Genomic DNA, 26,192 nt, shown 5'->3' on the forward strand with positions numbered 1-26,192 from the left:
GAGAATCTAGCGTTCGAGATAACCCGAAACATGAGAAATCTATCGGGAGAACTCGGACATACCCAAAATATGGCCGCAAAGGATAATAACATCTGTTGACCGCCAAAACAAAGAATCTAATAGTGTATACATGTAATAAACGTGTCATTCATGCAAGAAATACAAAAATCTCATTCATTATATATTTAACTCCAAGCAACGGTATAGTTACGTAAATGCTACTTACATGGTGTTCAGGAAGATTTTTCTCCAGAAGCGGAAGCGTTGATGTATGGTAAGTTTGTTTTGTAATTTTTCAAACATGGCGGTTGCTCACGTCATATATTACGTCACCAAAATGTCATTTTATGTGGAGAACAAATCTAAATAACACGTGTTCGAGATTACCCGACGTCCGACATGACCCGAAATGACTCTAATGTTTTCTGTTAAAATTCTTACGTTATTGATTTTTGGCACTGGGAGTAAATGTTGGAAACTGAACTTACGTTTTATCAGTAAAGAATATGAACTTAATATTGTATTCTAATATGACTAACAGTTCTTGCCTACCTACCGGGGAAAGTATACATTTGTATGAGCAAATAGATCCTCCTGTCTTTCCCCAGGGAAAACCCCGTGTCGTAAATAGCGTGCACTTAAGTGACGTCACATAGTACTGACACTATTATGACGTCATAAACTGTATCGATGTAACTCATTGCAGACTTGGAACGGTCTTCTGCGCATGCCCGAAAGTGATTGTCAATTGTAGCGCACGGCTAAAATATGCATATTTTTGCATGACCGCATGCATTTAGTGTACAATTTGCATAAAATACTGACTAATGGTTAGGGTTAGTATCACCATGGTTACAAAATATATACATTTAAGATATTTTCGTTCAAATTTAGTTAATCCGGTATGTACCGGAGTCTGTAATTTATACCGGCGCTCCAAGTCTGCATTGAGTCACAGTCAAACTGTATAGATAATGCAAGGAAATACACAAATTTATATGCAACATCGACCTATTTTGAACGTGTTAGGCAAGAAAAACTATCTAACATTTGAACACTGTCCCTCTGGTAGGTGAAAAACCGTCTTACACAGACAGGCATGTAAGATCCTTATATGCTTTTATCATCACAACGATAATTATGCTGACGTCACATCGACGTGATATTTAGTGCCATGTACGCATTTCAGATTTGATCAAATATTTTACTTAAAAACATGTTTAAAACGAAATGTCAAATTACATAACTGTCTTAATTAATTGACACACACACACACGCACGCACGGAGTTATTTATTAGCCGCCATCATTTGCGTCTCAATGGAACTATTCCACAAGACGTATTACCATTTCCGGTCTTGGCATGTATAACAATGGAGCGTGACGACCTATCGTTTGGCGCCATGCATGTGCCAATAAACAGTTCTATGGTATTTCATCTAAATTTTACAATAAAAGATAAATTAGAATCAAAAATAATTTATACCAAAACCGTGTTTTAACACTATTTATACACTCGAGCGGTTATACATCGTACAAAATAACTTCAATCGGATCGCGCACTCGTGAAATTATTACACCCGACGTATAGGCGCCAATCGTGTGTTAAACACGGTTTTGCCTTAAATTATTTCTTAATTTATGTTAGTTAGTTAGTTACAATGTTTGATTTTTTCCCGGCATTTCATTTATATAGTATGAAATAAAGAGGCAATTCAACATGTTCAACAGTGTTGAATACAATACTGAATTATGTTGGACTCGCACACATCAGTAATACTTGTTGTTCAATAGAATTCAGTATTGTTCTCGACACAGTTAAATAATCTCATAGTCTTAACTGCTGAAAGCTCGTGTTTGTTTGTCTCTGACCCTTCATGAAAATGTGTCCAGGTTTGATAAAAAATGTACCTCTAAAGCTATTTTGCATTTAAAGGAAAATTTGCATATTAAACACTCTTCAGCTTCAGCTTTTTTTTTGCCTTGTCCTTAAACGACTACATATTTCATAATTTTGTTAGTGTATTTATCATCTGTATGATATAAACTAAAATGATATGTGGCAGGTATTATCTTTATATGGTTACGCATTCCGATTCATTTGTACGAAAGCATGAATAATAACGAGTTTACTGCGGTTTCGGTGTCATTTTCTTTATGACCTAAATAGAATATCCTGGCTACTTTATGAACAAAATATTAAACACTTATTATTGGTCTATACTGTATCTCAAAAGTCTTAAGAAACCCTGACAAAAGAGACGTTTAAAATATCTAATAAATAAGACTATTTCGTATTTTCAATTAATTATTAATTCTTTTAGCTTTCCCGTTTCATGTAGCTCTAGGACATTTGTCTGTTAAAGTAAGTAGTTATACATTTGCTTTATTTTTATTTATTTAAACATATATTTAAGCTTCAATTTCTCAAACCACAGTTTCTCACTTCTCGTTTGCATTTTATACAGAAAAATCATGTATACTAATTATCATTCTTACAAAATATTTTGAAATACGGTTAAAAATCTTTGTAACCTAAACAGGTTAGTGTCTAAGCTGTTAAAATTAAAGGCAGTGTGATTTGTTTCCATGACTACAATGGTTTTAACTTTAATTTACACTCTCCTGTGACTTTAGAACATGATGGGAGTGAGAGTGAGGTTATGCGCACCAAAAACCGGTTTAAGCTCCCCAGTAGTGTTTTTGACACTGACCGTTCTAAGGCGATGCCCACTGTGTTCCGTTATTTGTTCGTTTTGTCCTCGTATGCTTGCTTTGTGTGTTAGTGTGTGCGTTGGCCATGTGCACGTCCGCGTGCTTGGTTGCAGTATGGTGAGGTTGCGATTTCGGAACATGGTTTTCCTTGTTGGATATTTATCCGGCTTTTTTTAGTTTGCACTATCGCCATTTTTACTAAATTACGGACAATTTTTAACATAGTGATTGGTAAAGAAAATAACAAAATATCAATTAAAACGAGACACTATTAATATAACTCAAAGTGCACACTTCATTTGAAAATGGCTCTTATATCCTCTTCTAGCTAATCAGTGCCAATTTTCGGGCACCATCAAAGTGTTAATCGTTAAATATCAAGAAACAATTCCATACACATACAGCAGAGAAAGACAGGTTCCAAAAACAAAATCTTACACTGTATGTGAGGATGGATGGACTAAAATCAATTTACCAGGCAGTCTCTTACGGTGCCCCTAAAGTGACATGTTACGCACTTTTTTTCCACTTAGGTAATGTGAGACTTTTTTTATTTTCGTTTAAACGAAATGTTATTTCGTTAACTAATTCGTTTAAACGAAATAACTAATTCGTTTAAACGAAATAAGAAATGATTTCGTTTTTACGAAATGTTATTTCGTTTAAACGAAATCATTTCGTTTAAACGAATTCGTTATTTCGTTTAAACGAAATAACTAGTTCGTTTAAACGAAATCATTTCGTTTAAACGAAATAACTATTTCCTTTAAACGAATTAGTTATTTCGTTTAAACGAATTAGTTATTTCGTTTAAACGAAATAGTTATTTCGTTAAAACGAAATGATTTCGTTTAAACGAAATAAAAAAAAGTCTCATAATACCTAAGTGGAAAAAAAGTGCGTAACATGTCACTTTTAAGTTTACGTTAAACACATATAAAGTTCGACGTGCATCGAATTTTGTCATATACATAAAAGAAGTAACGTATAAAGGTATGCTCAGGTATTTTTTTCAAAAGAAAGATTCATGATATGATGTATTTATCCTATTTTACATTATAAATTAAAGAAACAGAAAAATATTCTCTCCAGGAAAATTTTATCTATGCAACAAACGGATTTTAGAATCTAAAACAATCTCTCCATCAACAGCATTATCTATGCAGTTAACGAACAGTAGATTGTAAAATAATTTCAACAATATCTATGCAGTAAACAAATTTGAAAATGTAAAACAATCTCTCAAAGACAACATGTTCTGTGCAGTAAACTAACTTGAAAATTTGAAAATGTAAACAAAAATCTCTCAAGGGGAACATTATCTCTGCAGCAAGTAAATATTTGTAAGTAAATGATTTCTCAGGTGAACATTATCTTTGAAGCAAACTCATCAGTGTTGTAAGAATCAGTTTTTTCTTATTGCAGAACGCGGTTTGGTTATTACAACTCTGGACAAGGAGGACGACCAGTATGGCCTAGTTCGTCATCTTCCAATCTATCCTGGGTACGAGAGCTTCGACGGCCTAATTCCTGGATTTTATCTTAAAGCTTCAGACAGAACACATATTCTCAATTTTGACGTAGAATTTAGAAGTAAAGAATTTTATATGTACGAGTACCATCTATCGTAAGTACAAATCAATTATATGGAACTTTGGCTCTGTCCTATTTTTACATGTATAATGCAGTTTGGATAATTAGTCAACATTTGGTCTATTATCTATTACTTCAGTTTGAAAATCGCTTCATTTCACGATTTTTAGATCTATAAACTCTACTGTGTTTTTTATTCAACATGTACTGACTCTAAATTCTAGTTCAACACTCCGATTATCAAATGTGATTTTGTGTAAGGTATAAATATTAATATTGTTACCCTATAAATAGCTTATATCACATGCATCAGAAAGAAAGAAAACATAAGATTATTGGTATTCAATTAAGATATTAGTTTTTTTATTCATTTTTGCCAAAGGCCATAACTCTATTATCCGCATGCATTGTTTCCATCCTTGGGTGTTGGAATCAGAAGAAAACGTCCTTAACTCTAATATAGAATATAACCGTCACTGTATTCAGTCGAAGCTCACTATACAAATCTCCATTTTCTTCCCTCATCTTACTTGTACATCTCATTTTCACTGCCTTGCCTTTCCTTTAGAAGAAGAAGAAGAAGAATAGTTAATTTCACAAATTAAGCCTTTGAGCCATTATGGTTCCTCGTCCACTACGGTTTAGATAGAAACCGACCAGGCTTTTTTTTTTCGACTAAAACATGTTCAAAACTAGTTTATTTCAATTAGTGCAAAGTGTTCGATACCATAGAATAAGTATTCAAATTTCTATGTAGCGAAAAAATAGACTCCATAAGTAGCGTAGCGGCAACACCACAACATGTAACATTAACCGCTTCTGGTTTTGTTTTTTTTTTAACAATTTGTAACTTTCTTTTGAAACTTTAGGTAAAACCGTTTGCTAACAAATTTCTACGTTCCTTTGTTTTCAGTATTCTCTTTTTTCAGTAGTCACCAACAACACTTTATTTCAATTTAAAACCATTACGACTATTCAGTGCGTGCCATAACTTACACAAGGAGAGGAATTATTTTAGTTAAATCTACCGTTTGAATCTTTTTATATGTCTTAATAATAATTTACATTTAAGCTTTTATAGTATGAAATATGTAAAATGCTAAAATAAATTAATGAAACGCTTCCTTTCAACAATGTTGAACATTTCGCCAAGGCACAAGTATATATTGTCACGTGTACTGAGCGTAACTAATTATTAACTGTATATATATAATTTTCCTTAAGCTATCTGCTTTTGATTAGTATAAAACTGGTATAATGAATTTTTCTTAAGCTGCCTTGCTTCTGATTGATTCGACCAATGATTTGTAAAGGATTGTTTGAAACATAAATTAACTAAAAGTCAAGCAGACAATCAATTTACTATGCGGTCCTTATTGTACACAAGCTAGTTTCAAACAACCTAAATTTATGACCTTTAACCAGCTGTTTCAAACCGTACGTTTCAACACTTTGTCACGAACCACTCAACCTAGAATGAGTATATGGATTGGAAACACCACAAGTATGAGTATACGCTGCAAGGATGAGGGACTGACCTTTCCACAACCACCTAGGTCCAAACCTTAAAAATATTTCAAACCAAATGTCTCAAACACCTAACAATTTTGTCCTAAACCAATATTTTAAACCTTGTCTCAAACTACATGTATGTTTTAAACCTTGTCTTAGACCTACCAAGGTTCAGCACTATAACCTTAATCCATCTGCTTATACTGTGACCCGGACAAATATAACAATAATATTAGCTATATTATAGCTATCAAGAGGACCCAGCAAGGATGAGCCGAAGCTGCAAATATGAGGGTGCCTCACCTAAATCATTGATACCAAAGTCCCAGTAATAATTATGGCTTATTATATAAATCATTTCTCCAGTTTCTCTTCAATGTGCACTCTTCGAGCTCCAAGGACGATCTGCTCAAACTGGATGCGCTGTGTGTATTTGTATGGCCATATGACGTCACTAGCATACGGACATACCTCCGACTTTTACATAGACCACTGTATACTAATACAATTTACCGAAATGCACTTAAAGCGCGAAAGGACCAATTTCGCGACAATATAAAAAAGATGTTTTAGAGCACATGATCTCCTTATTTACTCTCCCAGAACTCTCACAGTGCGAAACGAATAGTTAAAACAAGCTTTAACAGGCAATTAACTCTTACTGACATATGAACCACCATTTTATATGTTGGCACATTCTATGCTCGAACAACGTTAATGCATGTTTGCATCATGTTAAGACCTCGGCAGCCTCCCGAGAGATTTTGCAGCTTTTATAACACGAGCCCTACATTGCAATTCTTTTGATAAACTCTCTACCTTGGTTTAGACTATCTAAAATGTCTTTTTCATTTTCAGGTCAATAGTGGTTGGTAGTGGATACAACAAAGACCTCAATTTAACTGGTATGACATTTAATTTTCTGCACGTGGGCGTTTCTAAAGGTAACGTACAGTTAGCAGTTGATTGGCTGTCACACACCATCTACTGGACTGACTCCTTGTTTAGATGGATTGTAGCAGTACCAGGGGAAAAGCAGAAACTCGACAAAGATTATTACAAAATTATTGTTGATGAATATCTTGATGCCCCTGACGGTATTGCTCTGGATCCGTTGAAAGGGTAATGGTTATTTATGTTTTAAATACTTATATGATACGGAACCGATATTTTTTCATAAGGAAGTGTTACCATGTAACAATTTGAAAGAGACAAGTTCCAAGTTCAACGCTACATTATCAAAGAACACCTCTTATCAAGCGTTAAATTGATAACGATCTCGCAAAGCTTTTCAGATCAAGATGGACTATCAAAAATGTTTGTTTCTGTACGAGTTTGGCTTATTTGAAATTAATAAGTTAACAACACATTGATTTTAATGACTTTTGGGGATCAATCAGAATATCGTGGGCAACAGTTATAATTGTACTGTCGGCCATAGTCAGACAGTTCTAAAATCGCTCTGATACCAGTTGACAAAAGCTTTGACAGTTTCTCAAACACCCATAAGATAACTGTATATTTCCCAAACACAGAATTAGACACATTTAAAATATCAAAATGCGTATTTCAAAGTCCGATTTTCGAAGTGAGTTAATGTCATTTCGATTTAAGAAAAAAAATCATTCCAGTGACATATTTCTGAGATACAACCGTGTTGATATCAACTGGTAAGTGATAAATAATCGCATACTTACAAACACACAAAAAAATATAGAATAATATTTGTATGCGGCAGATACCTGTTCTGGTCAGACAATGGAAGACATCCGAAAATCGAACGTTCAGATCTAAAGGGGAAAGACAGACGCACATTAATTACCAAACATATGGTGTCTCCACTGTCAATGGAAGCAGACATATTTGGGAAAAGAATTTACTGGATTGATTCATACACACACTCCCTTTTCTCGGCAACATACGATGGGAAAGACATGAGAATGATAGCAAGCGTACCAAATTCTGTACTATTTGATTTAGCTGTTTACAAGGTAGTTATATTTCACTTTATAGAACCGTAAACTGTACGCATGCAAAATAAATACTGTTTTTATTACTAAAACAATCCAGTTTAATTTCGAAAAGAATGACATCCACATACGACCATGGTTTTCCCTAAATAACAACAAAGATATGGACTTGTACTATAAAATTCTTAACTGGGGAAGCATAACCTGTATGATTAAAAAAATTTTGTTGTCACTTCGCTTTGCTTTTTAATCCACAATATAAATACTATTTCTTAAAGTCAGAAATGACTGTTAATGTTTAGATAGTTTCAATATTTACTAAAATTATATTTCGTAAAAGTGACCTTTGGTACTTGAGATGAAATGGTGAATTGTCATGTTGGTTTGAACCATCCAAAAAAGCCATACGTATCATAAATAATTAAAACATCTTTGAACACAGCCTGTAAACTTAATTAATCCGATACAAGCATGGCTTTTGAACAAAATTGTTTTCATGAAATCTACCATTAGCTGCAAACATCATAAATACATTACTGGAGTTAGGGTAAAGCAAATGCTTTTGGCAAAACTATATAAAAGCTACAACTACATTTTAAAATAAACATTCTCTGTTATCTCTCAATAATTCACTGACAAAAACATGTAATACAAATAATTCATTTTAATTAGATCTGTGAACAGGGTCCAATAAGCCTGACTATTTTATTCTTGATACAGACAGGTGGGTGACTCTCTTAAATAAGGCCATGCCACGGACTGGTATGATAATGTGAGAACTCGTTTCCTTAAAGGTGTTTCTCTTCGTGCACTGACTGAGCATATACGTTTACGTTCCATTGGGGTTTGATTTGTATATCTTTACAAGAGCATATTTGTATCATACAATGTTTGTCTTTGGTTAAATGTATAAGGGATTCACTTGGCGCAAAGTAACTTTATTTACACTGGCTCATTATATTGGAACATTTGAGGAGTTAGTGAGTTTTGGCACATCCAAACTAGTTTCTCTCTGTCATGTTTGTGTCTGTTTGTTAGTCTGTGTTTCACTTTTAGATTCCGTTTTGTTTAGTATACATTTATATAATCAATATGCATGTGAAGAGTGCTGTGTATGTGGATGATTACGTTCTCTAATTGCGGGCTTTTTTCTGATGTACTTTTGGCCTTGTGATTTAGATATGACACTATTTAGATAAATACATGTAATGCTATAAGCGTTATTATTGTGTGACATTTACATATGGATATGATTAGGACATTGATGTGTATTGATATGATTCAGGACGTCATCTACGTTACTGACATTCGCAATGACAATCTGTACACATTCAATAAGACAACAGGCAGATTAGCGTCAACAACCTTAACTCTTGTTTCTCCTGTAGAAACAATTTATGGTGTTGTCGTCTATAGCGAATACAACCAACCTCTTAAAGACAAAGGTAAGAATTCTGTAATTGTGGAATTGTGTATAATGCACGCCATATTATATTCTGTTATGGCAACATAATTGACAAAAACGTCTGATACTTCTAAACGTGTCTCGAAATATAACAAGGTACCACGTATTAAAAGTGTCACTGCTGTTCCATATCAATCAATGATTGTCAAGGATATTCAACTTTTATTACCTCACGAGAGATATCTTTCCTATTGGGGAATGAGTTTTCGCATTGAGAAACATTTACGACATTTTTCCGGCCGGGAAATGGTTTGGTTTTATGTAGAATGGAAGCAGATTTGTAGCAGTTTGTGTTTTTGTAACTATTATAACAAAAACACAATTTGTGACCTATAAGCATTTTGATGGGACTCGTTTTGATATAATATGTTCTTGAGAAGTAATGAAATGCATAACACCTTACACACCGCCCCAGAGTACTTGGTTCAGCTGATCTCTGTGATACAGATACATTTAACAGACTTAATGATCTCAAAGAACCAGAAAAATATTACGATGCTGATTCACAAAAACTAAAGAAAATTCTATGGAAGCATAGACTGCAAGGAAACAAAAAGTAGCCGACTCGGTTTGACTTTGACTTTAGTAATAAAACGTACAACACCCTTCACGCTAAGTTATGTGGACAGTGTCATTTGCTGAATTGGTTACAAAACGTTTACAGAAAGGTAATAAAATGTACTTAAGACACATTGCATTAGAAAAAGGCTGATTCGTTTTCTTTCACTTTTTATAATTGTGTTTTAATATTCACATATTCACATTTAGTTTTTTATTAGGTGTAATAAGAACACAGAAAACTTTATATAACAAAACTATGTATGTGACTTTCTTCTACTTCTTAGATCATTGTGGTGATAAAAAATGTGAACACCTTTGTATATCCGGAGAAAATAATGCCACATGCATATGCTCAGAGGGATACGAGAAAAACACAACTACTGGAGCGTGTCAGGGTATGTTTATTTCTGTATAAAGTATCCATAGAATAACAAAAATGCGGGCAACTGACAAACTTTTTCTGAACATAATCTCAGGTCATGAATATCAAATATTCTATTTCTGATTTATGATTTAAACGACCTCTGCTTGATATTTTTACCTCTCATGTGCATTCGGTTACCTTGACTTCTGATGAAAGTAGTACTATATTTTCAAACTTTGACTAATATGTACGAAAGAGTGTCGATCAATCAATAAACATATGCGACTCGATTGCCTCTTATAGCCAAAACAAGTAAAGAATTTATCAAATTAAACTATTTTGAAACTATCCATATGAAAGAAGACACCGTCAGAATAGATAGAGAGAGAGGGGGAAAAAGATTTTTCATTACATATCATTGTTGCCGTATTTTCAGAATCATATGCCAAATTCCATAAAGCTATTGTAATTGCAAATGCTACACATATTTGCATGCTTGACATTCGATGGTTTGCCTACACTGGCCATGATGTGGTTTGTAGGTACACAGTCATCGGACTACCTGCTTCTACAGTGGCACCAGTTTCATCGACACCACCAGCACCAACAGGTAATGAATATTATTACGCAGTAACAGAGAAAAATGACTTTACAAAGGAGAGCCAAACAACAGGTTCGCTACTTTCCTCACGAATTCTGGCACCATCTCAGAATGTAATGATTTTTGGCATAACTGAACACTAACTGTTGAAATAAAACTTTTAGGCCTTCGCAACCCGACCTGTTATGAATGTTTTTTAAGTGTTCCATAGAAATTTCTGCGCCTGATATATTTTTTATACTTTTGTTCTTGTCATAATATTTTTAGCAATAAATTGTTCGTAAGATTTCTGATATTTCTTCTCATTTTCAAGTATTGACAATCTTGTTATTATTTCTTTTACTGAATATATTTTCATTTTTTTTTCAAAATTTTCAACCGTTTTCAATAGGGCATTTAAAGCATATACATCACTGTCTGCGCTGTGTGCATTGTACTCAGTCCCTAAAATATCTTTAACAAGATTTACCTGTTTGTATCCCGCTTTACTTTTTTTTTCTGTCGGGATATTCTTTTTGAAATAGAGAAAGAGTATCACCAAATCCTTCCACATCTGGAAGTTCTACTCCGTAGGTTTTACATGAATTCATAAGAATTTTTGAATCAAATAATACATTATGCGCGACTAAAACTGATTTTCCGAATTATTCTAGAAAACATTGAAAATTTAATAAAGCTGATCGGGTATCCGTTGATGATACACATTCAATGTTATGATACATATTTTTTCCGCGGATTTCAATATTTGTAATTGCTTTTGGTATTAGTTAAAGAGACAGAAAAATTAAATTTAAAAGACCCATATCTCGGAAATCTTAAACACGTGTATAGTAAGATCATTTTGAAGCATAGAACTAACAACCAAGTAGAATAATAGCAGTCTATTTGATCGAGTTTATAAATGACAGATAATCCTTTTGTACTGATTTATACAGAATTTTGTTAAACAGACTTTGTACAATTACTTTAGTGAAGGTTAATCAAATCTATAAAATGATATTTTGGAAGCGTGAAGCTTAATACCCCATAACAGAAAAACAAAACATGTATACAACTTATCAAAATATTTAAAGTGGTGAGTGTACATACAGTTGCATTTCAATACCTTTGTACATGTGTATTAATTGCAAATATTCTTGTCACCCTCTCAGTAATGTATTTTTAACTAAATCTCAAAACTGTTTGCTCAGAAAAGAAAAATAAAACAATGAATTAGGGCCTGAAATACCTTACTTCTTACATTGTGGTGAAATGTATTTCTTTTATTAAGCATGTCGTATAATATTTAGTTCAGCTAATCTCAACATTAGATAAAATGTTGAAAGAAATATTCAGTTGATAATTTTAATTTTCTTTTAAACAACCCATCCATGATTCCCGTTGCAAAGCGCTTACATTCATATGAAATAACTAAACTATTACACGTTTCTTTACACTCAAGCACACTTTATATAGACTTTTAATCCCAAATGAAATCAATGAGTTGCAGTAATAATCAAGTGTAGAAAAAGACTATTTCAGGTAGGTGAATACAACAGGCAACTTATAAAGAAACTTTCGTCAAAATCAAAGACGTTACGTTAAAGTGGTACAACGTTTTAATTTGCAGTGACTGACAAGTAACGAAAAGTAAGAAATATCTTTAAAAATGATGGTCGGCGAATTGTAATAAGGAAAGAAGTTTATGAATTTTTCATCTAACATTCATCTTTCATCTAACATTTTTCAAATTGCAAAACTAAACACCGCACTTTAACAATTTAAATGGTTCTCTTTTAATTTTTTTGCAAAGGTTTCTTAGGGTTGCAATTTTGTTTCGTTTATCCTTAGACGAATAATTACAGCAGTAGTTTGATGAAGATTCATGAAGCGGTTCATGAGAAGAGGTCATTAAACGTGTTTATATTTTTGGCTAAATTGGTCCCTATCCCCATTTGTAACAAAATAGCAGGAGACCTTACGATATTGTTACACATCGAGTTTGATAAAAAATCCATTATATTTTAGTGGTTAATGCGAAGAAAGAAATATCTACTTTTAGCTATAGTGGTCCCTAAAGGGCCCAAGTTCCCTTTTCAACTGATTTCAATATTTGCATACCGTACTAAAGAAAAATATTCATATATAATAAATCAGTTAAATAATTTATAACAAATATATCAAAGCAAACAAGCACTCATTTTAATATGTAATCTGAATAAGTCACAAAAGCAAGAAACCTTTTCATATACAGACGACAATTGTAACAAGGAAAATCTTTTAAAAAGCACTTCTCTACATAAAAGACTCTTATCACACCCTTATTCATGTGATACGCAGACCGTATTCAGCTCTTTCTTTAATTTGATATATGTTGGTATTTGAACAGGTTTTTATCATATTTATTAAACTTACTTATCATTTTGAGATATATCAATATTCTTGCTAAATATACTGAGCCAAAGTTAGCTTTAAAACTGAGAACATCGTCGTTTAGGATAAACGCTTTGTCTACATTTCACTCAGCGTAGCACAATCAACAGAGTGAAAGAAATTGACACTCTCGTCCAATCAGGCAGAGTGTTGCATAAATCTTCCATTTTGATAAATTATCTATAATGCGTTATCAAGTAGTTTGATTTGCAAACTGAAGTCACGTGACATAGGTAACGAATTCGTTTTTAGACGGCGTTCGCCGAAAAAAAAAACGTTTTGAGTCACATAACTATTTTCTTCACCCATCAGAAAAAACCCTTCTTTGCCTTAACAATACGTTTCGGTGCCCTCGTTACCAACAATTAACTAGAACATAGAAATTATTATGTGACTTCACTGAGCCCAACAAAACAATTTCTAGCACATTCATTGTTAGGAAATTTATTGTTATCTTACACACTATAATATACTACCAAGAGACTTGCCAAAAAAAAATGCAAATGCAAAATTGAGAGACACAACTAATTTTGACAGATCGCGAAAACTAATGACAAAATTAGACAGGTGGTAAATGACTAATGACCAAATTAAAAGTTTGCTTTATTCATACCTTCCAGATAGAATTTCTTTACAAAAAAAGGCGCTTCTATACTCATAAGTTTAAACAATAAAGGACTGACTATTAACTTACTCTCGTGTTCTGTATCCAAATCCTGTAAGAATTCATATTGTTCCAATGAACTGACACTAATTAGAGCCATTCACAGTACTGTAATTAATCAAAACAGAACCTTTAGATTTGTATATATATATTGAGGTTTTATCTAATAAGTACATATATTGGTAATAAAATTTTAAAGCCGACTGTATTTGACAATAATGCTAAAATATCTCATCCGTGATGTGTCCTTAATTTATCGTAACATTTTCTCAGAAAGATAGCAACTTGTGGTTGTGGGTTGATATACAGCATCATAAGAGGCATGGTGATTTCACCATATAAGACACTCAGTTTTTCAATGACAGGGCTTTAAATAATTTTGAAAACATATTGAATATTTCGTTTATATAACGTCTTAAGTACTACTTTTTTATCTCTTTGGTGGTCTTGTAACATGAAGTAAAAAGGGGTGGCAAAGACTATGCAATATTTGCAGATGTACAAAATAACTGATGTTTCTATTCTTTCTTAGCTGGCTGTAAATCACAAGTTATTATTATACCACATTTTTATAGCACTCTTTTCATGCACATGTACACCTTCAAAAGTGCTTTACAGAATAAATTGCAAAAATACAAACAAATACCCATACAAAAAATAATGCATTCCACTTTAACAGAAATCATCAACGTAAAACGTATAGCTTAAACAAGATAAACATATATACATATTTAAAAGTATTTAAGTGACCCTAGGATAAAATACTGTTCTACGCTGCTTAATGAAGAAGAAAGAAAAAGCATCTATGTATCGGTCAGTTAACAAAATATTGTACAAAGAAGTGGGTTTTTAGCAGGCTTAACAAGTAAAACAATGCTGGTATCCATACAATAAGAATAAATATTTGTACTTATATCCCTAGTTGACAGGATTTGTAGCTTGTATAGTCATCTGAAGCTATGATTTGTCAATTTGCATCTGCATTATTTTTATTTTTTTTTTAAAGTTTGACAAAAATGTGTTAATGTCATTGGGACACTTGCAAATTACACGGTGCTTGTGGTGACTATTTCAGCATCACCTAATGAATTGATCAAGATGTTTGATCTGGACATAAGCAACAGAATTGTCATTTTTGCCACTGCGGACAACAAAATATATAAAAGACCAGTGGATTTGCCGATAGAAAACGATGCCAAAGAAGTTATAATTCAAGCATCTGGGGAAATAAGCGGTACGTTGTCATTTATCCTTAAATCAGCATAATTTTATGTTTTAAATTAGTTTGTTTCTTTTCTATAGTATTGTTTATTACCAGTTTGTGCAGCGCTTTAGTTTTCTTCAGTGCATTTTGCTTCTATTCAAGATACCATAACAAGGGACATAGTGACTGGACAATCTTTAGTTAAAAGTTTGGTACTTTAAATCGAAACAAATTTAAAAAAAAAACTTCCACACGCTTAAATTTTAAAAAATGTTTTGATGGTAATGTTATATGGACTGGCCCTTCATTGCATTCAAAAGCACATTTTGTTGAACAGATTTTACTAAGTGTTAACAATCTGTGCAAATATAACCTTTCAAGACGACAAAATGATGCGTTTATATGCATTTATAGATATATAAATGAATTTCGTTCTTGTTCAGATACCACAGTTTTGTAATTTGATACTTAACATAGTATTATAAAGCTAAGCAGATCAAAAATACAGTGTTCTCGTAGTAAGATTGGAATATAATTATTTAGTTTGCGTACTTGAGACTAAACATGTTAACCCTTACCCTGCTAAATTCCTAAAATGGACTGGTGCATCATTTATTTTGGATAATACCATTTATTATTCGAAGGGGAGGTTTCTGAAAATTTACTGACTGAATAACTGACCTTCGCTTCCCATCTCAGTCTTACCATCATATACATGCACAAAATTATGACAACTTTGGATTTTTATAAGAACAGTACAGTTACATCATATTTTTCATAACACGGTGTAGTGATGCACTATTTTATGTCCTATAACAAGTATGTAATTACACACTGTTTTTGTAAATTAATTTTCAAGCCCAGTTTTGTTATAAATAAAAAATACTTCTAAGACTTACAGTACATTAAAGGACCGCCAAAGAAATTCTCTCTTTATCAAATGGTTTTTAGATGTTTTTGGTATATATACAAGGACACGTAATGCATTTATTTTTTTGATGATGTACCATGCATGTCACGTACATTATACCAAATAAATCACATTAAGATCATTTAGGATTATGAACACCTTGGAATGGTTTGTTTTATTTTGATTAGCTGTTACGAAAGGTTAATTGCATACTGCTTGATAACACTAGTGCGAAAATGATCAGGAATTTTCATACACGACACTTTTATAGATACGTTTTCCTGTTTGCTTCACTTTTATGTATGTCACTTGTCGCGTCAATGAAATATTCTTTAAATGGGAAGCACGTATATGGTGAAAAAGTGCGGCATTTAAAGCGGTTAATAAAAAAGGCTATCAATACGGGTACCGTTTTGTCAAATAAACTTTGCCAATTAACAATTTAAATGATTTAATAACTACCTAATTGAACAGGGTAAAAGTATACATGGACACATACATGTATACCGGTCTGTAAAAACACGTTATGGACTTTGCAGCTGCACTCTGTGATGTGTATGATCTATGCCAAACAGAATTGGTCTTGGCCACCACCGGCGTCCAGTCAATTTGTCTGATGCCAATCACGTCATAATTCAGTTATTGCATTTTACCATTGAGATACACTGATGAACTCACAAAATGGCAACTTGTTTGATATTTAACTACAGATGTGCTGTAATACTGAAATAAACATAGAATATTAGAAAGATTATAATACTACACTTTGTTTCAGCAGAGTTCAATATGTAATTATACATCACGTTGAGAAATGACAAAAATAATCTGGCACATGGTTCAAGATATCTGTTAACTCCTACGTTGAATATACATTTTGATCCTGTTTATTATGTTTTTTCACTTTTTCTATTTTATAAAACTTTTGATTGTAGTTTGTTGATTATTTCAGTGTTTTGATGATATCCTTAATGGCCCAGTATTTGCGCTGTGGCAATAGTGTTCTGTGTTCTGAGCACAGAGCTATTTCTTCAAGATGTTTCCCTTCTGTTATTGTGGTGAAATATCCATAACATTATCATCAGTGAACTTTTGTTAAGTTTACGTATTAACACTTTTCGCTTCGTTTAGATTCATTGTTGCAGTAGTTTAATTATTAGTCGCTTTCCGTTTCTGTCCAGGCATGGCTTATGATACCTATTACTCTGAAAACTTATACTGGTCCGAGTCAGACACCGGCAGCATTAGGATCGTGGATGTCGATACAAAGTCTGGAAAGAGAATTTCAGTTGAGAATTCTGTAACACTTGTAAATCCGAGAAATATCATTATTCTTCCCACATTAAGGTACGTTATACAAAGATCATCCAAAAATGATGTTATGTCTTGTAAAAATAGGATGTTATGGGTAATGCTGTCAACATTGTGTTGTATGTTCATGATTTTGTTGTGATTGTAAAAAGGTATTTTTATAATTATACAATCTAATTTCGCCTTTAATCGGCTCTTGAGTATTTTACGTTACTATGGTTAATTTTATGCAATTCAATCCTGTTAAAAAGGCTCGTGAAGTCGCTTATCTATTTCATTAACAGCATCCCATAAAATAATGTCGTATCATAATTGCAAAAGGAGTGAGTACTATGTTATATATGCGTTTAAGTTTTACTTATAAATAAATAAAGTATATTTAGTATAAAGACAAGTTCATAATCTGGCCTTAGTGTGTATTAAAGTTAAACATTTAATCATATAGAAAAAAATATAGTTCTTGTTATTAAATTAAGCAAATTTGAATATAAAATTTTGTTATTGTCACAGGATTAAGCAGTTAAAGTTTAATGTGATTAAACAAATATACAACTTTTACTTCTGGATAAGGTATAAATAAAAGAATCTTCCTTATATACCGATCTATGTACGCAGAGGCTTGTTTTGGTTTGTTCTCTTTTCTTGTAGTTTTATGTTTTACTTTTGTAAGCATAGTTATATATCTTTAAACCGATATCATATCTATATTTCATTTTCTTGATCCTATGTGCCTCTTTGTGAAAATTACAAAAACATATTTAGTTTTACCTAGAATCAGCCACAAAACAGTCACCTTAAACACTTTACAAAAATAATTGCTTTTAATTTTTCTCAGACTGATTTAATTAGAAGCCATTTATGCATTTGCTATCTTTAAAGACACTGATTCTGGTATGCCTGGTATGTGGCCTATGGAGATAATAAGGTCTGCGTATTGGCGATAAGGGCCAATACACAAGTCGGGACCATTGGTAGACTTGCTTCTGTTTATCATAATAAGCTACTGTATAGCTACTGTAACAACAAGAATGACAGTATTATAATAATGGCATACGCCGTACGAAATGTCTAGTACTTCCTTAGATAGAATAGCAATATTTTTCATATTACTAAAACCACATGCACGAAATGTCTCACGGATTTAGAACAACGATCTCCAAGTTTCAAAAGTTTAAAAAATCGAGAACATGTCGATTATCATGCGTTTGTATATTGATATCTGATATAATACAAGAAAAATCACCAATGTGTGTATCAAACAGCAGAAATCCGACTTTAATCTTCAAACTTTCTTATAAGGGACCTTTCATCACAAAATATACACCCGTTAGTAATACATGGGTCCTCTTAATATCTGAAAAAACAAAAGATATCTTATTCTTTTCAATGGGAGTTCCAGTTACATGTACATGTATAATGATTCTGTTCATAAAATGGTTAAAATGTCTATACTTGGGAGAATTTGAAAACAATTTATGTAGCTGTTACCAAGATAGCCATGCTTTATTTGACATTTATATTAGAAAGGTCAAAAGTATGTTATTGTAAGTCTGTTAAATATCCTTATAAGACTTGAGAAGTTTAGAAGTAATTTTGTTATGAAAACCCTACTACCTCTTTATTAACACATCATCGTCAGACTTATAAATGATGTGGAGTATTTAAATGTAAAACAAAATAGTATATAAATTATAACAATCACTATATGTTATGATATTTATGAAAAGAAGTGCGGTTACCTGTGTCATGGAAAGTGACTATTATGTGAACCTTAATACATGAGATCAACAGCAGGTATGTCTTCATTGTAAATTATAATTTTGCTACTATTGCAAGACGGATGGCATGGGTGGAAGGCAATCAAGGTGATGCATCTCTTCAAACAATGACCCTTGATGGAATGGATCGTCGCACAGTTGTTTCTGGGTTATCTGAAATAACTTCCCTAGTCTACGATAATGAGGCACAGTTGTAAGTATAAGTAAATTTCTTCTAATATAATGGTTTATTCTGATATGCTTGTCTCTGTTAAAACACGCTTACGCTAGAATGACGTCACGTTAACGTGCGGTGAAGTCAAAGTTTTTGTTGCGACCAAGAAAGAGCGCTACTATATTTTATCTACTGTTTTAGATTAAAGGCATATTAGAATTGAAATAATTTATAGCAAAAACTTGGGCGGTAATACGTCGTCAAATAATTTCACTCGGGCTGCGCCCTCGTGATATTATTAAGCCCGACGTATAACCGCCCATCGTGCATAAATAGTGTTAAAGCATTCTTTTGCTATAATTATTTCTTAATTAAAAATTTAAACCATCTGCGGTAAAAGGACAGTCTGAACGGTTGTCAACGACCGCAGGAAAGGACAGTCTGAACGGTTGTCAACGACCGCAGGAAAGGACAGCCTGAACGGTTGTCAACGACCGCAGGAAAGGTTCATAATCACAGACACATCATCAGATCTTCTACCCAGAAACGTCTGTCTTACGATAAATTGGATACCCTTTTTCCGACTCTGAGGTTTCCAAGTTATTGTCATATTTTATCAATAACGAAAAATCTTTTATCTCATTCTGTAAAAGTTCAAGTTGCAACTGCTATTATTTCTGAAGAAAAATTCCACTTTTTTTCCAATGCAGACATTATAGAGAGTGTGATTGAATATCAGATGGGAGGTTATGTGACAAGCCTTGTTATATTTATGAATGATAAACGTACAAACATGGAAACTTGTGCAATTCAATTTTACATTATATCTACGGGATGCATTTCAATTTCAGATTTATTTTTAGAAATGACGGGAACACAAATTAGGTTTTTATTTCATTTCAGTGTATGATAGTATTTAAATTTCAGATTTTACTTTTTATCGAACGGAAGTCTGCACCAAACGGCTCTGAATGGATCTGAACAAATTGCAAGTCTAGAAGACCAAACGGCATATTTGCTTCTCCACTATAAGGTGAGTGTAATATCTTTTAGTAGAATCGAGCTATCAAAGTTGAGCAATTTCAAAGTGGAGAGGTTTAGGATGCGGAGGATGGGGGATGGAGCAACCGGTCAAGCGTAGCCATGCTTTCTCTACACATACATTCTTACCATAAACAATAGACAATGTAAACATTAAACTTGCCATTTCATCTTCATTGCTCTTTCAAAAAAGGCATTTGTTTTTCTGTGAAAATAGGGTAAGGACAAAAGCATATGTTAGTCCCCCTTCTGCTGTGAGCAGCCCTCACTAACCCACTCCCTGCTCCTAAGCATGTGTTACTTCAACTTCTAATCTGCATAAAATGTAAATTCATCAGTTTGACTTATTAAATTTAGATGTACTTTGTAAGGAATATATTTTGATAATACTCGTATGCATGTTGAAAAGTGTATATTTACATCTAGGAAAAGGCGAACAAAAAGGAAATACATTATTTCAAGGCTGACCTTTTGACGTCTTCCTGAGTCCTATAGAAGTAGTATTAAAAACTGTGTTGTATAGGAACTGGCGACAATAAAACGAAAAGGATCAGTCAAGAAATTATATCAAACGTAGCATATTCATTGATATGGTGCATCTTATAACGAGCTTTGATCAAGATAAAATGCAAACACTATGGTATACCTAAACTAGGCTTTAATCAAGTTAACATGTAAGCAATATAATTTACGTGTAAATTATATCTGTAAGACGCTTGAGTCATGTTAATGTTTAATCTAAATGGCTTATCTAAACTAGATTTTTGTGTTCAAATGAAGGTAACTTACAATGACTTTACAAAGTAAACCAGACTCTTCTGTGTTAAAATGAAAGTAATATAGAATATCTTTACAGGGCATGTTAAAATAAAAGTAATATAGAATGTCTTTACAAGGCATGTTAAAATGAAAGTTATATAGAATGTCTTTACAAGGCATGTTAAAATAACTTTACAGGGCATGTTAAAATAAAAGTAATATGGAATGTCTTTACAAGGCATGTTAAAATGAAAGTAATATAGAATGTCTATACAAGGTATACCAGACTCTTATGTGTTAAAGTGAAAGTGATATAGAATATTTACAAAGCATACCAGACTCATTTTTGTTTAGGTAAACGTAATACTAAATGTCTTTACATGGCGACAGTGAAAGAGACCTTTTATTGAGCATTTCTCCAGATATGATTACTGCATTTAACAATACATCACGCAATCTGGGTGATATTTTAAATACGGATAATTTTGCTCAAATGGTTGGTATTATTTATCCTTGGGAGCTCCAGGTGATTAAAACCAACATTTCATTTTTTGTCTACATCTTTATATATCTAGCAATAGTATACATATTAAACTTGAAAAATGACAAAGACAAGATTTCAATTTAAATGTTGTAAATTTCTCGCGTCTAGACTGGGATTTACCTCGCGTCTAGACTGGGATTTACCTCGCGCAAGTTGTTCGGATATATATTTCCAAATTAATCTGATTGACAATTTTTGATAAATTTCAAAGAATAACCAAACAATTCCCTCATCAGGGCGGCTACCGCATTCATAAACTGTGTATTTTTTAACTTAATTGTATCATTGGAATTCAGATATGATTTCAAAATTGATAATAATATGGAGGTAGTTCTGCGGCAACACTTTTCAAAACTTGACTTTAGCAGGGATGTTACATACAAACTTCGTAAGACTTGGTGTCATGTAAATTTTCCAAATGTTTTTGCAAAGATAGTTTGATTAAAAGATGTTATGACCCGGTTGTTTTGAGACACACCGCATGTTTTACGTTCAGCCCTTTTACAATTTGACGATACGCTTTCCTCTTTGATTTTTATCTGACGGGACAAGCTGAAGACTCGTGTATAGACAGTTATAATGCAAGTTATAAGACTACTGAAGTGAAGGAAAGCTTTTTTGACACACCATTTTGTTCAATTTATGACAAAAAAAAGACCATCGATATTCTTTAATAAAGTAGAAATTTGTCCTGGCAATTCATCTAGACAGTTGGGTTCTTCTTTAATTTCAGAATTATTTAGCTTGGATTTACATTCACCCTTCATTCGGTAATGTTTGGAAGTCCAAAGACTATGGTACCGATACAACTGGGGCGCATGGCATTCTTGGCAACACGTCGCCGTTTGTTGACATGAAAGTGCTGGATATAAAACCATTTCTGCCTGAAACAGCAAGTAAGTGATGGCAAGAAAAAAAGACGGTCGTCGACCGTAACTGAAATATCTGATCGTGTCAAAATCTAAAAACGCGGCTTGTCGGTCTAGTTTCGTAACTGTATTTGACACTTATAAAGTTATCCCGAAAAATATTTACAGGTCCGTGCACACATAGGAATGGCGGCTGTGAACAGATCTGCACACCTAAGTATAATGGTGATATCATGGTCAAAGTTTGTGAATGCAGTATTGGCTTTAAGCTTGACACCGACAAAGTCAGCAGTCGTTCAGGTAATCATCTGAAAAATGGTCGATTTTAATAGATCAAGCCAATGATAAGACGAAGGATAAAGGTATCTCTGCTTGAATTCATGTGACTTTGTTTGCATTATCTCTTTGATTGCATTAGTAAATGGGCCGTTTCGTTTATCCTCGGATAATTTCCAGGAATAGTTCCTGGATCTCATTTGTACATCTAGTGAATTTACTGTTAAATTTCAGTACGTGGCGTTAGAATTGATTTTTTCATATCAACTCCCTTTCAATACAGGTATATATTTTCCTCGAGAAACCCTAGCTTCGAATCCCTTTTTCCTTTTTAGCTCACCAGAGCCAAAGGCTCAGGGTGAGCTATTCTAATCGTTCACCCTCCGGCGTCCGTCGTCCATCGTCCGTCCGTAAACTTTGACTTTAAACGACATCTCCTCATAAACCGCTTGGCCAATTTCATCCAAACTTCACAGGAATGTTTCTTGGGTGAAGCTCTACAAACATTGTTCAAACAATTGAATTACATGCAGAACTCTGGTTGCCATGGCAACCAAAAGGAAAAACTTTAAAAAATCTTCTCAAAAAAACAGAAGCCCTAGAGCTTAGGTATTTGGTGTGAAGCATTGCCTAGTGGACCTCTACCATGTTTATTCAAATCATGACCCCGGAGTCAAAACTGACCCCGCCCCAGAGGTCACTTCAAAAAAATCTTCTTCTCAAAAACCAAAAGCCCTAGAGCTTAGATATTTGACCTGTAGCATTGCCTACTGGACCTCAACTAAAGTTGTTCAAATCATGACCCCGGGGTAAAAATTGACCCCGCCCCAGTGGTCACTTGATTTTACATAGATTTCTATAGGAAAATCTTTAAAAGTTTTAAAAAAATAAACCAGAAGGCCTACAGCTTAGATATTTGACATGTAGAATTGCCTAGAAGACCTCTACAGAATTTGTTCAAATCATGACCTCCGGGGTCAAAATTGACCCCGCCCCAGGGGTCACTTGATTTTACATAGGAAAATCTTCAAAAATGTTCTAAAAAGTAAACCAGAAGGCCTAGAGCTTAGATATTTCACATGTAGCAATGTCTAGTACACCTCTACAAAATTTGTTCAAATCATGACCCCCAGGGTCAAAATTGACCCCGCCCAAGGGGTCACTTGATTTTACATAGGAAAATCTTCAAAAATGTTCTAAAAATAAACCAGAAGGCCAAGAGCTTAGATATTTCACATGTAGGAATGCCTAGTAGACCTCTACAAAATTTGTTCAAATCATGACCCCCGGGATCAAAATTGACCCCGCCCCAGGGGTCACTTCATTTTACATAGGAAAATCTTCAAAAAAAACTTCTAAAAAAAACCAGAAGGCCTAAATCTTAGATATTTGACTTGTAGCATTGCCTAATAGACCTCTACAAAATTTATTTAAATCATGACCCCCGGGGTCAAATTGACCCCGCCCCCTGGGGTTACTTGATTGTACATAAAAAAAATCTTCAAAATTTTCTAAAAATAAACCAGAAGGCCTAGAGCTTAGATATTTGATATGTAACATTGCCTAGTAGACTTCTACACGCTACGTTCAAATGATGACCCCCGGGATAAAATTGGCCCCGCCCCAGGGGTTACTTGATTGTACATCGGAAAATCTTCCAAAAAATGTCTAAAAACCATCAATTTGACACATTTGAAACATGCAGCTCATATTATTCAGGTGAGCGATCCAGGGTCATCATGACCCTCTTGTTTAGATTGTGTCACCTTTATTTTATGAACAACTTTATTAAGTATCAGATCAGAATGGACTAGTACTGCTCTACATTATGGTAATGGCTCCATAATGACAATCGATAGTTTCCGTCCAATTACGTGACGTCATATGCTATTTCGGCATCCTTAGGCCAGAACTGAAAATGGCTTTCCATAAACAGTAGAATATACCGAAATCGCATCCTCACAATACGTATTCGATCAGAAAATACCGAGTGTCATTTTAGATCCACAACCTTAAATAAACTGTACCCAAAATAGAGCTCAAACCAGTGCGGCTTCAGATTACTTTGTTCTTTTCAGACGTTGTCATGGACAACTTTATTTTAGTGTCAGATTGGACCCATAATGCCTTACGTCAGATCGATCTACAAACACATGAAATTAATTCGATAATGAACAGAGAAAATACCGCCTATATAGGGGTCTACTTCGATTCGAACATGAAGAGAATTATATGGTCAGAATATTTCAGGAGTGAAATTTTCAGCTCGAAATTGGACGGCAGTGATCAAAAGATAATTGGTGATTTAGGTAAGTATAAAGTTTGTTTGGCTTCTTTTGTTTGATTTTTCAGTCATCCCATGCCGCCAGACGGCATACTTTAGTTCTACATAGGTAAACACTTGTCAGGCATGTCCAATCGTATTGTCTTTGCTTAATGAATGAGAGATAGAATGATGAAAAGAAATGCATTAAAATCTAACTCTATTTGCACTTTGCACCGCCCAGTACCTTTGTCCCTTTCAATGACTTTCAATTTTTACGAGTATAGAAGAGCAATTTAGAAAAACATGAATTATTTAATTCACCAGAGTGGTAAGGATTATTTTGAGTTATATAAAGTTAACATAGTAATTGTGATTCTATCGCTTGGTAGTTCGTATGAATAGGGGGCAAAAAAGAAATAAAGCGTTGCAAGATGACGTTCGATGTTTTATCCGTATCTAAACATCAAATAATTTGAAAGTATCAAGGTTTGAAGAATGTCTCCGCTACTATTTTCTATGTAAAAGAAACAATGTATAGCATCTTTTTATCAACATATCCAGCCTTTCACTTCCTTTCAGACTACCCTGTCTTGAAGGTCTGTCTATAGGCAATAAAACACTCCAAAATACTGGGTTCACCATAATGCAATGACACGATGGTCATGTAACTAATACACGTAATAATAACGCTAATATTGCGTACTTCGACATAAAAATACCTGCTTTCACAGAGGCATATCCGGCGAATTACTACCTTTGTACCTTTAATTTCACCTGAAAAATATAGAGCTTGGTCTTGGTCAAAACGGCGTTATCGTGGAGACACGAATTCGAATCCCAACGAACAAATGAAGCTAAAACTAACTTAATCTTTAAGATGTACAACATGCAAATATGTGCCGTCAATTTCCTGTGTAGTATGTGATTGAATTGATCAGTTCAGCCATGAAATCCAAAAACTTAAGTGATTTTACAAACATTTTTGTGCCAAAAGACACCAAAACGCATCTAATACCAACTCAAATCAATGTCTTTGACCCTGTGTTCATAGGTAATTCCTTCCCTTATCGAATGGACAAAGACTTGACAACAGGAAACCTATATTACACAACTACACCTCATTCCAGTCCACATATTGGTTTCCTGACACCTTCTGGGGTAAATATTTGGCTAAAGAAGGATATAACTGAAGAGATACTCCTAGACATTGTTGTTCATCCAGGGTAA

General features: G+C 33.6%; 1 protein-coding gene across 1 annotated transcript; it reads left to right on the forward strand.

The window, feature by feature from the left end:
* Positions 1–267: 267 nt before the first annotated feature.
* On the forward strand, positions 268–26,192 carry LOC128558094 (low-density lipoprotein receptor-related protein 4-like). Its single transcript, XM_053546923.1, has 16 exons — positions 268–274; positions 4,140–4,341; positions 6,678–6,941; positions 7,558–7,810; positions 9,075–9,234; positions 10,100–10,210; positions 10,616–10,789; positions 14,932–15,090; positions 17,149–17,314; positions 17,789–17,848; positions 19,115–19,249; positions 20,138–20,243; positions 22,288–22,450; positions 22,592–22,723; positions 24,778–25,008; positions 26,017–26,192. Exons 1-16 carry the CDS (start codon positions 268–270, stop codon positions 26,190–26,192), a joined length of 2,499 nt encoding a protein of 832 aa, XP_053402898.1.

The sequence above is a fragment of the Mercenaria mercenaria genome, chromosome 6, assembly GCF_021730395.1.
Source record: "Mercenaria mercenaria strain notata chromosome 6, MADL_Memer_1, whole genome shotgun sequence".
NCBI lineage: Eukaryota > Metazoa > Mollusca > Bivalvia > Venerida > Veneridae > Mercenaria > Mercenaria mercenaria.